At 42.9% G+C, this 14,216-nt stretch overlaps 1 protein-coding gene across 1 annotated transcript; it reads left to right on the top strand.

Moving 5' to 3' along the window:
- The first annotated feature begins 310 nt into the window (after positions 1–310).
- On the top strand, positions 311–13,913 carry cntn1b (contactin 1b). The gene is made up of 24 exons (XM_069156811.1): positions 311–459; positions 3,961–4,105; positions 4,241–4,276; positions 4,412–4,538; positions 4,621–4,802; positions 5,394–5,489; positions 6,303–6,515; positions 6,599–6,698; positions 7,747–7,931; positions 8,053–8,177; positions 8,297–8,414; positions 8,569–8,719; positions 8,869–8,996; positions 9,088–9,260; positions 9,410–9,533; positions 10,216–10,383; positions 10,512–10,661; positions 10,751–10,821; positions 10,911–11,163; positions 11,287–11,408; positions 12,113–12,302; positions 12,409–12,530; positions 12,623–12,779; positions 12,862–13,913. Exons 2-24 carry the CDS (start codon positions 4,051–4,053, stop codon positions 12,942–12,944), a joined length of 3,129 nt encoding a protein of 1,042 aa, XP_069012912.1. The 5' UTR covers positions 311–459; positions 3,961–4,050; the 3' UTR covers positions 12,945–13,913.
- Positions 13,914–14,216: the final 303 nt, after the last annotated feature.

Below are 14,216 nucleotides of genomic sequence, written 5' to 3'. Positions count from 1 at the left end.
CATAACTTAATATTGTTATTCAATTCTGGGTGTGTCTGGGTGCAGTGTGTAACCTAGTTACAATCTTGTACTTGCGTGTTTTGTTTTTGTTTTCGATCAAATGATGGGTTTTTAAAGTAATCCATTAGTTCACCAGGATTTTGGTGTGTTTAGTTTCTTATAAATGCTCACTTAAATCCTTTTTCACGATGACTGTGTTTCCCTCGTTTGTGACGCAGCAGCACAACGCTCACGCCCGTCCGTCCCTCCCTCCCTCTCTCTCTCGTGGACCATTCGCAGCCGGCTACCACACATGACGTTTCACTGCCCGCGCGTCATCCAATAGAAAAAGTTCATCTGAACGGGACGCTCCGGCGGGTGGGCTCTGCGGGACGATGCGGTTCGGATCCGGATGCGCCAAGAGGACCGTGTACTAAAAAAAAAAATAATAAAAAAAAAAATTGCCATTCTGCTTCAAAGGTAAGAAACGATATCACGTCAAAGTGTGCGCATGACCTCGGTAGCTCTTCTGTCTGAACCTTGGTGATAAGAAAACCGGGGATTTTCGGGCTCTGCAGGGCTCCGCTGAAATGGACCGGCATCGGAGTACCGCAATGCAGAGCAGTGCATTACCGGTGCCGCTCAGTCGTCATTAAAGGGTGAAGTGATGTAAGGGGCTACGCAGTTACTTTTAGAGGCTGCTGGGGCTGTTTTTTTTTTTGGGGGGGGGGGGGGGGACGGGACGGGACTGACCGCGACAAAGTCCAGCTTTGTCTAATAACAGACTGGTTTAGTCTCTCAATCTGCAGTTTTAGTCAAAGCCCGCTCCCGCTTTAAAGGAGAAAGTCTGTGAATTCAGAGAGGAGAGGCAAGGTGAAAGTGTCAGACAGGCTACTGTCTGCGTCAAGGGCGCAGGCAGCTGTTGGATGCATCATGGCATCTGCGTGGTGCGGGATGGATTGAGTGTCCGGCGAGAAGGCACCTCCCCTGTCACTCAAATGCTGTTCAGAAATTGAATTTTTACGTGCTGTGCTGTCGTTGAAATGTCTGGCATCTGCATGGAAATGTCACGCAAGTCTAAATTATTATTAAATACAGCAAATAATGATATTCAATTGTAGGCTATATGCTCTGAATAGCAATTGAAAATTGAAGATTGTTTGTTGCTGCAAATAAGGTGATGTGCACTGGGCCTGTATGTAGTTCCACTTGCGAGTAATATGAACAATATAGAAATGTGCTCCATCACTGAGCAGGGTAGTCTGCGTCCCGTCCACTGCATTTCTTCCCCCTTGTCTCCCGGACTGTAACAGAGGAATGCAACATTGATGAGAGTCCAGGAACAAGCTGGTTTCCCTAGATGCCAAACACATTTACCAAAGGGACACGGCAACATGGTGGTCAGGTGAAGCGATGACTTCTCTCTTCACGTCCTCAACAACTGAGGAATACGTCTCTATTTTGTCATATTCAACCTCTCGTGATCTGAAGTAAACTACAAGTAAACTCAAGATTAAAACGAGCTTCATCAGGGTGTCCTTCTTGTTCATTTCAAACCACGCTTTGAAATGTGATTTCTTTCAGCCACAAAACCACAGCAAACATGGTTATTCAGCCCGTCGCTAAGACACTGGGCTTAATACATGTGCTGACCTAAATTTCACCGGTCTGTCCAAAGAGGATCTGTGATGGGATTACTGCCAGGGGAAACGCATGAAAACACACTCGCATGAATTGATCAGAATGAGAGTGGGACAACTAAAATCGAGAAAACCAAAGCCATCTAAAAGTATCATAACAGCTTTCGTGTTAAAGTTAGACTTTTTAAAAAACATTTTTTTTTTTTTTTTTTTATGTATCTGCATGATTTCAATTTGACCCGTGATGCTGTAATACCAGCGCGATGATGCAGAGGAAGTCTCGCTTCAAAAGATAACGCTGAAGGCATTCTGCTTAGCTGTGCGACTGCAAGACGAGCGCTGCGGCCCAACGCTGTGCACTGTGGTGATATTAGTGTTGAGTCATCAAGAGAGCCCGCGAGGAAGTCTCTGCTGCAGTCTCTGCGGGCGGATGAGCGCCATCCTGGGTGTGTGACTGAGGATGACGGGGAGGAGGGCTGTCCGGCCTGTTGTTCTTCCTTATTATTGTGCCTTATGGTCGCGCTGCCTTTTCTCGTCTCTCTTTGTGAGAACAAACGAGAATGACTCTGCAAGGATATACAAGCATTCGTTGTCAGGCGAAAGCTACCAGAGATATTTACCTCAGCAGTTTACCTTTCATTTCCCCTGTGTTTTGTTGGAATTCGTAAAGCTCTTTTTCTTTTTTTTTTAGAAGTATGTGCCCTGAGCTTATTTTTTTAGTATATTTCTTTTAGCGTTTCAAAAACATTCCCAATAGAAGATTGCCGTTTTTCCTCGTGTCCTCTCCCAGATCACAGCCCCATGCCCTGTGACCTTGTCGGAAGATTATCAGTCGAGCTTTAATCTGATGGTTTAGACTCGTTTCAAAAGGTTTTGCGATGACGTGTGGACTCATCTATGACGGCAGAAAACACCAAGTAGACTCACTCACCGCAGTAACGAACCAGTGTATTTTGTCACTAACTCCGGCTGTAGTTGCCGTTTTTGTTTGTTTGTTTGTTTGTTCTTAGCGCCGGTGACAGTGTGTCTGTACGTCCGTCTGTACGTCTGCCCTAGGCTCTTGAACAGTGATCACTCACCAACACCCGGAGTGAATTTTTTTTTTTTCCAAACGTGGCACAAAACGTCAACTTGGGCTCGAGGATGAGCTGATCTGGTGGTAAAAAGGTCACTGTGACCTCGCAACACACATTTTGTGGCCATAATTTGTACAGGTGATTTTGTAGATCGTCTGTGCGGTCAGGTTGAAGATGTGTTTGAAGTATCCACGTTTTGCAATTCGCGGCTTCTTTGCAACGTCATCCGTATTTGAAGCGTCTTCTGCTGTCGTGGCGACAACCTTTCCGTCAAAATCAGCTCCGTTGACCAAATTCTTTCAAAGTCTTCGCTGCATACAAGTCTGACATGGATGTAAACTGCAACTTGACTGGTTGCCGGAGAAGTACAACCACGAGGCGCCAATTCTAGTTTCTAAAATGACAACGAAATTAAAACGTGCATTCAGTCGTCGTTAGAAATCAGAAATAGAACTTTGCAGGATCTGATTTTGAACAACAGTTCAAAGTGATGGGCGGCAGAGGGGTAGCATTTAGCATGAGCATCTGACACTCCACCACCTGCTAATCCCATAACAACATCGGTCATAGTTATTGGACCAGACTGTATAATGGGTTTCATTTGTAAATGCCTGAAATGGAAATGTCACATTAACAATTGACAGCGACACGGTCAGATTATACGACGCGTCGTAACACAGTCGTCGGTTTTCACACTCCCGACTCGCGCTGTCGTTGCGGCAGCCTTCAAATATCCCTTTAGTTGGCTTTCCCAGGCCAGCACAAATGTTTCCCACAAAAGCAGCCTGCTTTTACGATAACCCCGAAATTACCACTGCAATGTCGTATTCTTATTTTAAAGAAGGACTTCCATCACGTGCAAAAGCCTCACGCTTCACTCTAAAATAAAGACGTAGAGGCAGCGATTTTCTTGTGCTCCGTCGTCTGCATGTGGCGGTATATTAAGAGTTCTGACAGTTAAATGACTGTACGCAGACATCCACCCTCCCCCCACCTCATCCCCGTCCTACTTGGTCTCTTACCAATCCTGGGCTCATGCTTTTTTTTTTTTTTTATATCCATGCTGCTCACGAGGGACGAATCGAAGGAACTATAGGATAGATCCTACAGTTCCACAAGTGCGTTGAATAAATTGTTGTCCATAATGAAACAAAATCACGCTAAACGGAATAAAAAATTGTTTTTTTTTTAAATTGAACGCTTCTATCTCGCCGAGCTAAAAAAAAACAACCCATTTATGTTTTTGTCTCCCGTGCCCCGTCTAGTTCATGCCCTCTCCATCGACTTCCTGCTGGTGTCCCTCCGTCCGTCCGCCGAACCTCAGGAGGCCGCAGTGAGCCGGTCTGCCGACCGCGATGGCTCCCACCGCTTTGTTTCTGCTGGCCCTCTCCTCCTCCGTCCGCCTCACGGGTGAGAGAAAGAGCGACGCCTAAAAATATCCCGCCCCGCTCTCGCTGAAGCGGCGGCAAGAAAACGATGCTTCCTGGTGGATCAGGTGTACGCCTCAGCACATTAAAAACGCTAACGATGTTTCTGCTCTTCCAGCTGCCGTCTTGTTTGGCGAGCCCAGAATTTTTGGGGGTGAGTTGAGTTTAACCTTATTTGTTTCCCCAATGGGAAAAAAAACAAAAAAACAACAACACTCGGGGTGATTTTATTTAAAATAAATAAATAAATAAAAATTACAAAAACGAATCGTTTTGTTAAATTTGTCAGACGATGCTACCGGTTATGGCCCCATATTTGAGGAGGAGCCCGTGGACGTGGTCTACACTGAAGACTCGCCCGACGGGAGGATCTCCATGAACTGCAGGGCGCGCGCAAACCCACCGGCTTCATACAGGTAACTTACAGACATCCGTACAGACATCTACAAGTTGTATAGAAGTTGTATATAAGCCTGCTGATATTTGTGTTGCGGCAAGGTGGCGCCGTGATAATTGGGAAATCAAGTTGATGGAGCAGCCCGACGAGCACTACAGCCTGGTGGGGGGGAACCTGGTCATCACCAACCCGACGCAGAAGAAACATGCCGGGACGTACATCTGCGTGGCCAGGAATATCTACGGCACCGTCATCAGCAAAGAGGCCAGGGTCAAGTTTGGATGTGAGCATATACAAACCCTGCTGCTGATCATAGCTAGCGAGACGTGTTTTTTTTTTTTGTTTTACTGAAGTCTGGGATTGTGTTTTGAAATCTCTGACAAAACGAATACGCGCCTGGCTGAAACTTCATTCCACTCTTGACAATAAGTTGACTCGAATCTGTTCCTCCTGTGTGAAGATTTTAAATGTTTCCTTGCCTGGTCCGGTAATTATCGGGACAATTTATGCATTTTATAATTACATCAGGCTGTTGATGTGGAGGCCTGCTAATACATATAGATTTAAATTTGTTTATGTATTCCATTGGCTATTTTCTAGAAAAAAAATTCTGGGGGGGATGAAAGAAGAAACACCCGCTCAGTTGACGCCGAGGTCCTTCAGGACTAAAGCCTGTTCATTCACTTGAGTTTCTGGTGATGCTGCACGATGAACAGCTTTTAACCAAAAAAATGTATTATTTATTTAATAAGAATATCAGAGCTGCATTCTTGTTTAAATTTGCCATGTTCCGTTTTCCTGTTCCATCCTTAACGCGTCATTTGTTTTTTTCTTTCCTTTTTGTCCCTTTGTTACGTTGTCGTCTTCGGTGTAGCTGTGGGCGAGTTTCCTGATGAGGAGAGAGACCCGGTGTATGTCAAAGAAGGACAGGGAGCCGTCCTGCTGTGCGCCCCCCCGAAAGTTTGGCCACGTATGTCTCTCATCACTGTTGCGAAGTAGAATTTTCTACGATGCAGTATTCCGTTACACCAAGCAAATAACAAAAGGGAAGAAATTATGGTCTGGAAAAAAAAGAAAGAAAGAAAGAAAGAAGGAAATGTGAACGTTTTTAATGGCCAAGATTGTCTTATTGCCTAAAATAAATGTGTGTTATTGTCGTGTAAAAACTTGAAAAAAAAAAGAAAGAAAAACCCCACAACACCCGCAGGTCATTAACAACGTACAAATATTGTACAATATGGTGACAATCAGGAATCGTCCAGAAAAAACCCCGCAAGAATACAGTAAAAATAGAGGACAAAGAAACTCATTTTCATTGGCCAATGTCAAATATGTTCGTTCCTTTAGTAGGAAATCATATATATGGGAACTCTTCAAAACATGGAACAAGAACGTGAGCATAAATTATACACGGAGCACGAGATAAATAAATAAAACTCAGACATCTTTTCTGACCTGAATCAAGTCCTTTATGTAAGAATCTGAACCCTTATATACCCTCATATACAGCTGACCTACGCAAAGCTTCCATTTTTCAGCACGCTCACACGACAGAGCAAATTGCTGTAGCTTTAAACGTAGACGCATAAGCATCAAGCTATTGGAAGATAAATGAATAGATGAGCAAATGATTATGAATGAATGATGAATGTGAATAAATGATCAACTGCGAGTTCACTGTCGCACCACGTTTTCATTCGAGTCTGGATTCAGTGTTCAAAGTACATTTTAGTGCTGCAAACAGAAGCAACTCGTCCATGTCCCGCTGTCTTTTTCTTTTCAGAGGAGGTGACCTACCGCTGGATCTACAACGAGTTCCCGATTTTCCTGTACACAGACCGACGTCGATTTGTCTCCCAGAAGACGGGCAACCTGTACATCTCAAAGGTGGAAGCTCAGGACGCAGGAAACTACTCCTGCTTCGTTTCCAGTCCCATCATCGGGAAGAGTGTCTTCTCCAAGTTCATACCACTCATCCCTTTACCCCCCGAAGATGGTAAGTCACTGTGCTGCAGCTGAACAATAAATTATTCATTATATTTTCCGTATAATAAATGATCTTTTTTTTTTTTGTCTCAGGCGAGGAGAGAAAGTACCCTGCAGACATCAGAGTGAAGTTCCCAGACACTACTGCCCTGCTGGCCTCTAATATTACCTTGGAGTGCTTTGCTCTTGGAAAGTACGTTTTTATTAGTTGAGCCAATGTTTGTTAAAATGTGTGGATTTAAGGATTATATGACATGTACGCTTTTCCATACCGTAGGTATGGATTCATGTTAATATAGACATGTTAAAAAGTAATGGGAAATTGTTGCCTTTTTTTGACAATGGACAAGTTTGATAAACTCAAAGAAATGACACACAAGATTGACATTTTGTTGTCATTTTCATGATTTCAATTAATTGAAAACAGATCAGTCACGTGGAAAAACTACGTCCGCCATTGCTGTGCAAAAATAACTTCGAAAACAGGAGGTCAGGACCAGGCCTTTTGGAATAATGTGCTCTAGACAGACGAATCCAAGAGAGCCATCTGGCCTCTGTAACAACATGTTTGGCCTAGACCGAGCACGGTTGTGGAAGTCTTATGGTTTTGGGTTGCTTCACTGTCTGGACTGGGCAGCTTGCAGTCATTAATCTAAATTCTGCATAATATCAAAGAATGTTTGATGATAATAGGACATCATCTGTCCATCATCTGTTCAAGGTGAACCGAAAGTGGACCTATTTAACAGGATAATCCACCAAAGACTGTCTCAAAAGGAAGAAATGGAGGGTTATGAAATGGCCTTTTCAAAACTGAGATTTGAATTCCATTAAAATGTTGAAATTTAAAAGGGGCAGTACATGCATGAAAATCTCACCTCAACTCCAGGAGTTTTGCATGGACGAGTCGATGCCAGAAACTAATAGACAGTTATGTAAAGGTTTTTTTTGCTAAAGGTGGCAATGCTAGCTTCTAAGGGTGTAGTTCATTTTTCCACAGAAGAATATGACTTCTGATATTTTTGTTGAGTTCATGACTAAAACGGTGTTTCAAGTACATAACCTTTATCTGGAGGCACGGTCTCAACAAGAATCAGATGGTTGCTTGTCCGTGTAAAAAAAAAAAAAAAAAAGCCAACAATCTCAATTGGATGTACTTATTTTTCACGTGAATGGATGTGTTGCTGGTATGTGCATTTGTACATTTATCATAACAACACAATATCTTTGTGCCTGTTCAGTCCCATCCCTTCGATTGTCTGGAGGAAGGTGGAGCACACAGACCTCCCAGCAAATCATGAAATCAGCGAGTCGGGAGCCGTGCTTCATCTGTACAATGTACAGTATGAAGATGTGGGAGGATACGAGTGTGAAGCCATCAACACTAAAGGAAAGGACTGGCACAAGGCCTGGCTCTATGTGGAGTGTAAGTAAAGTGTGTGGCGTGCAATTGATTTAAATTACATTGGAGGTTATGTCCTGCAAAAACTCAGACTTGTACGTCTGTCATATAGAAACATTCAAAAGGGCCCTCTTTATATTTCCAGCTGCTCCGGAGTGGGCGGAGACAATTAACAACACTCAGATCGACATTGGCTCAGAACACACCATGCGCTGTGTGGCATCGGGGAAACCCTTCCCTTTCATCCGCTGGTACAAAGATGGATATATGGTAACGGCTCTTCTTTTTGTTACTTACAGTTAAGGGATTTGGGGGATATCGGGTATGAAATTATTACTGAAGCACACATTTGGGTTGTGTTTGTGTGTTTTTGTTTTGTTTTTTTTTAGTATGGGAAAGGTGAGCTGAAGTTTTCCAGTCTCACTTTTGATGACTCAGGGATGTATCAGTGTATCGCCGAGAACTACTGGGGCAACAAGTACGCCAACGCTGAGCTGCGAGTCATCGGTGAGCTCTCTCAAAAGAACTGCACTCCCACTGATTTATTGTATATTTGGAAATATTCAAACATGCTTTAAAAGAGTTGAAGGACTGGATTGCAGCGGTGATCTAACATGAAACGGTTCCTAAACACAAAATTATACTTCCAACCTCCCTCCAGCCTGTGCTCCAACATTTGAATTCAACCCAATTAAAAATCAGCTTCTTGGAGCTAAAGATGGACGTGTGGTGATCGAGTGTAAACCAAGAGCGGCTCCAAGACCTCGGTTCACCTGGACAAAGGGCAAAGAGCTCCTCTTCAACAATTCACGGTCAGCAAATGAGACTGCGATAAGAAACCTCTTTACCCCTGTTTTTCCTCTGATCACTTTATTATTGTGTTCTATGGGATTTTTTTTTTTTTTTTAAGTGCTTCTCCATGTTAGTTCAGCTTACCTTAACTAATTACATTCACTTTTAGCATTGCCATCATGTTTGATGGGAGTCTGCAGATCCTTAACGCCACCAAAAATGACGAGGGCCTTTACAACTGCTTTGCTGAGAACGACAGAGGAAAGGCCAACAGCTCTGGTTATCTCACCATCACGGGTCAGTGTGTTCGTTCATATATCTAAATCTTGCACTTGTGTGATGATTTTAATTTGTGATGTTTTTTTGTGGTTGTTTTTTTTTTACCTAGAGGCCACCAGCCTCACAGTAGCACCTGAGGACACGGAGGTTACGGTTGGTGACGAGGTGATTCTGAGTTGCACTGCTTCATATGACCCCATGCTGGACATCACGTTCATCTGGGCTATAGACTTCAGAGTCATCGACTTCGACGCCGAGTGGCAGCACTACGAACGCGTTATGGTAGGGAGATGGTTTACTGCAGCACAGTTTATAGGTTTGAAATTCTGCATACTGCATTTTCGGGCCTCAGCAAAGACTTCCGTTTCAAAATGTGTGACCTAATGAAGAATAACGTCCACTTTTATTTCCTTTTGCTTTCTGTTGGTCAGAGTGAGGACGGCACTGGAGACCTGAGAATAAAGAACGCTCAGATTTGGCACGAAGGTCGCTACACCTGCACAGCTCAGACCGTGGTGGACAAGGACGCCGCTTATGCTGACCTCAAAGTTGTCGGTCGGTAACATAATAATCTTGGCCTCTGTGTTGCGAATTCTTCACAAACCGGGACGTTAATGTTAAAAACGCTTTTATTTTGACGTCGCGGCCCGTTTCCGCTTCCGGTTTTACCGTACGCTTCTGCTGCGCAATCATGCAGTTAAGTGCATGGATTGTCAGGAAGTGTTTGTTAAGGAATTAGGTGATCAAATAATAGCCCGACGTTTAGCTAAGTGGCTAACCTGGCTAACGAGCCTGTATTACTGTGTATTTATGTTCATTAGTACTTTAGTTAAGGTCTACTATTTCCGATAACTCGGTTCTGTCATTCGTTTTCTTTGTTTATTTCAGAAACTCACCGTCACCGTCACTATGTTACAATACTGCACCAATATACTGTACTGCCAGACTTCAGTCAGTAAAGCGTGACTCAAACAGATGTCTGTGTTTTCTCTGACCGGAACCCTGTAGTGGTCAATTTCACCTCACACCAGGTTTTCAGGGGTCGAATCCCCAACAATCTGTTTACATTTGTATTGCAATTTGGTTGACATTGATATCCCAAAAATAATCAGTGAAACCAAAGAATAAGTGTGATTAGTCTTTGTTTTGTTAAAAGCTGTTGCTGTTGGTACTTTTTATACACCTCTTCACACATTTGTCCATGTATCTTCATTTTTCTCCGGTCACCAAACTGCAGGTGTTCCCGGGCCTCCTGGTGTGATCCGGATTGACGAGATCGGGGACACATGGGTGAAGCTGCTGTGGACTAAAGGATCAGAGCACAACAGCCCCATTCTCCACTACACCATTCAGACCAGGCACTACTGGGCTCTTAATGAAGACGACTGGAGTGACGCCAGCACCTGTGAGTACTGCAGCGAGCGGGGGGGGGGGGCTAACTCCCTCCACAGATGAGGTAAACTAGAGCATCCTTGTCTTTGTACAGGCCCCGAAACAAATGAATATGTTCCGTGATCTCTTTGTGTCCTTCAGCTCCAACCTTTCTTGACGGCACTGTGGAGAAGGCAGAGGTGACAGACTTGTACCCCTGGATGGAGTATCAGTTTAGGATCATTGCTACCAACGAGTATGGCCCTGGAGAGGCCAGTATTCCCTCCCTCAAGATCAAGACCTGGGATGCTCGTAAGGACTCCCAGATTATTTGTGACTCTGTCCTACGGGAGATGTCATAAAAATACAACAACGAATGATGCCTATCCTTTTCTACTCAGCTCCAGTGATTTCTCCCACTGATGTGGCAGGATATGGAGGTAGAGAAGGTGAGATTGTCATCACATGGCAGGTGGGTGTCTCCATTTGAGCCTCGCAGTCACAAGTTTAACACTTTCATCGTTTGGTTTACTACAAACTATTTCCAATTGCGACCCTCAGCCTGTGCAGCCATGGTATTTCTACGGCAAGAAGTTTGGCTACATTGTGGCGTTCAAGGCTCACGATGGCTACGACTGGTGGTACGAAACCATCTCGGACCCCGAGACGAGACGATATGTTCACAGAGACTCCAGCTTCATTCCGACCGAAGAAGACTTCCAGGTGCGAGAGTTTCAAGTGAAGATCAAGTCTTTTAATGTGAAAGGAGACGGGCCCTACAGTATCACCAAAGTCATCTACTACCCAAGAGACGGTGAGGATGTTATGTGCATGGCTTCACTTTTAAATGACGTTAATGGTAAACGGTTTGTTCAAATATTTTGATTTAGTTACAATTTTATTGGCCACGCTTTTCTTTCTTCTCTGTCCTCCCCAGTACCTATTGAATCCCCGACAGACGTCTATGCGAGGCCGGTGTCCTCCACTGAAGCTCTTGTGTGGTGGTTGCCGGTGGTCGACACTGGAACAGGCCTACAGCAGTACATTGAAGGGTACCAGGTACAGAACCACTAACACAATGACTGACGATTTCTAGCACACCTCTACACAAACACACATATATATATATAGCTTTAATCATTAACATACTATGTCGATCATGGTTTTGCAAAATTTTGCTAGATATTTGTCCACTTTTTGGTGACAATGCCAAGCTACCAAAAAGTGAAAAATGAATAAGCTGAGTGTGGACTGAAAAGCTGTCATAGTTACTTAATGGTAAAGATGAACTGCACTCTTTTGCCTTTACTATGTATGTAATCCCAACAACTAATTACATCTCAAATACAGGTTAAGGACAGCAGCTGGCCTTTGATAGCTTGTAATGGATAAAACACGGTAATAAATCTGGTAAACTTATTCAGAGCCCACACGAGTTAAAATATAATGAGTAGTTTACATTACAGTAAATGTATTGTTACTTTTAAATAAAAAAATTATCAGGTAACTAAACTGTGACTGCAGTAGTGGTCGCTACGGCAACAGGATGACGGCAGAATAGAATAGAGATGAGTCGTGAGCCAGTGACTCAACTTGGCACTGAAAGAAATATTACATTGCCACTATACAGTATTTCGGCCTTGATGTCAGTGTTGATTAGCTTTCAGTGCACTGAAAACACCATTGCTTTGAACGTTTATTCAATTTATTCAAGCGATTCCGATTAACAAGCAGATTCAAAAACCACATTTCCTGCTAACCAGGTGAAATACTGGAGAAAGTATGATGATCCAGAGCCGGGAGCCCATCGTATATTTGTTCCTGCCGCTGTCAATCAGACCAGGCTGGAGAACATGCTGCCAGACTCACACTACCTCATCGAGGTTCGGGCCTTCAATGGAGCAGGCATGGGACCCCCTGGTGAACACTGCGAGATGTTCACAAAGAGGCCACGTAAGACCTATAACTCCCCGTCAAATGGACAATAAAAACACCTACAATAATGTGTATGATAATATGCAAATATACATGTGGCGCTAAATAAATCATTTGTTCACAGCGCCACCAGAGCCTCCCAGGATGTGGCGCTATGTCAGCTGGACAGGACAGTGGTTGTATGTGTGGTGGGATCATATCCAGTACGACTGGTTTGGCGATATTTCCTTCCCCCTGTACTACAAGGTGGGTACAAGCTCTGCCGTGTTATATTTAGCCTAATGATAAAACAAAGCTCAGACAAATGTTGAAAATCTTCCACGTTTCTCACTCCACAGGTCATGTTCAGAAAGACAGGCTACATCTACGGGAAGGTCTACATCACTGGGTGGCACTTCATGGACTTCCCCATGCCTCAGGTTGGCGACTATGAACTAATGGTGCGCGGCCGTTATGAAGGAGGAGACGGCCCGGTCAGGAAGATCAGGATTAAGGGTGAGACTAAAGCAAATAAATGATTGATTTATACTTTTTGTCCTCTTTATCCACTTGTTTCACACCATTTCTTCTTCTTCAGGTAAAGCATCTACAATCACGCCCACTCTAAGCCTTGTGTCGTTAATGCTGCTCGCGTTGTGCATTGTGGGATTGGAAATTTAAGCGTGCCACAAGTGACATGTATAATAGACCCTGGGAAGCAAATACATGGACCTAATAGAAGAGACAGTCCTCATCACCAAACAGTCTTCACTCTGATAGCCACTGGTTAAGATCCCACATCGTGCATCTTTCCTGCATTTTTGCTGATGTAACACAACACTGGAAGTTGTCGTTTCTGAAAAATGAAACTTTTTGCTGCGTTAGAAGAACAACAGAATACGTGCAGTCAAATTTGTATATCTCTGAAAAAGAAGACTCAAAATGTTTCCGTACAATCCAGATGTTTCATTCAACTCAAGTCAAACTCATATTCAATATGAATGATGACGGATGAGGATTGTTGGATGGCGAGGAAAAAGTGCATCTACACATTTTTGAGTTGATTTTTTTTTTTTTTTTACGAAAATGTCCTATTTTTCATCCATCCGTTAACTTTATTTCCTAATAATTTTGTGTTCAGTGTTGAAATGAACAAAAGTGTTATGTATTACAATCTCTCAGATCTTCAAAACAATGAATCATATGTAGAACACTGTAAGCAATGTGTTAGGTTCAGAATGAGCAAAATGTTTGTCAGAAATTAGTTATGTATAGGTTTTATGACGATATAATGCCACAAGTTTTCTCCTCAGATCACTTACAAGACATCATTTTTTTCAATTATTGGAGCACAGTGATTGTGAAAAGATATTTTACGTCTTTAAAAAAAAAAGAAGAAAAGAATGGGCACTGTGTTTTGTATAATAATATACACTTGTATCATAATCCAAAATCATACTTAATATGTTAAACAATGAAAGCATCATCTCTGACATATTTCTCTAAGACTAAGGATGATTTTTGACAGTCAAAAGGTTATGTTTGAATGAACAATGAGGGGTTGGACAGAAGTATATCACGTGTACTGTATCTGTATACTGATTTCCTGGATATCAGGCTGCAGAACCATTAAACAGAGTACAACAAAAACAGGCCAGTTCTTATGAAATTCTACGTCTCAGATTTTATATTAATCCTTTTGTAAATACCATTGGTGCAGTATGTTTGCTGTTGTACGGTCCTTAATTACAAATTTGAGGTATTTGTACTTCAATTGAGTATTTCCATTTTATGTAACTTTATACTTCTACTCTACTGGATCTCAGAGGAAAATCGTCTACTTTTTGTTCTACTACATTTGCCAGACAACTTTAGCTACTAGTTACTTTTAAGATTACAGTTTTATGTAGATTAAAGCAGTGATGTCACTAACATCTGAATATTGTCAGCCTG

The sequence above is a fragment of the Embiotoca jacksoni genome, unplaced genomic scaffold (assembly GCF_022577435.1).
Source record: "Embiotoca jacksoni isolate LCO1_2020_lvr unplaced genomic scaffold, fEmbJac1.0.p SCAF_21, whole genome shotgun sequence".
Taxonomy (NCBI): domain Eukaryota; kingdom Metazoa; phylum Chordata; class Actinopteri; family Embiotocidae; genus Embiotoca; species Embiotoca jacksoni.
Note: the sequence above shows the minus strand (reverse complement) of the source record. Positions and strands in the feature narration are given on the sequence as shown.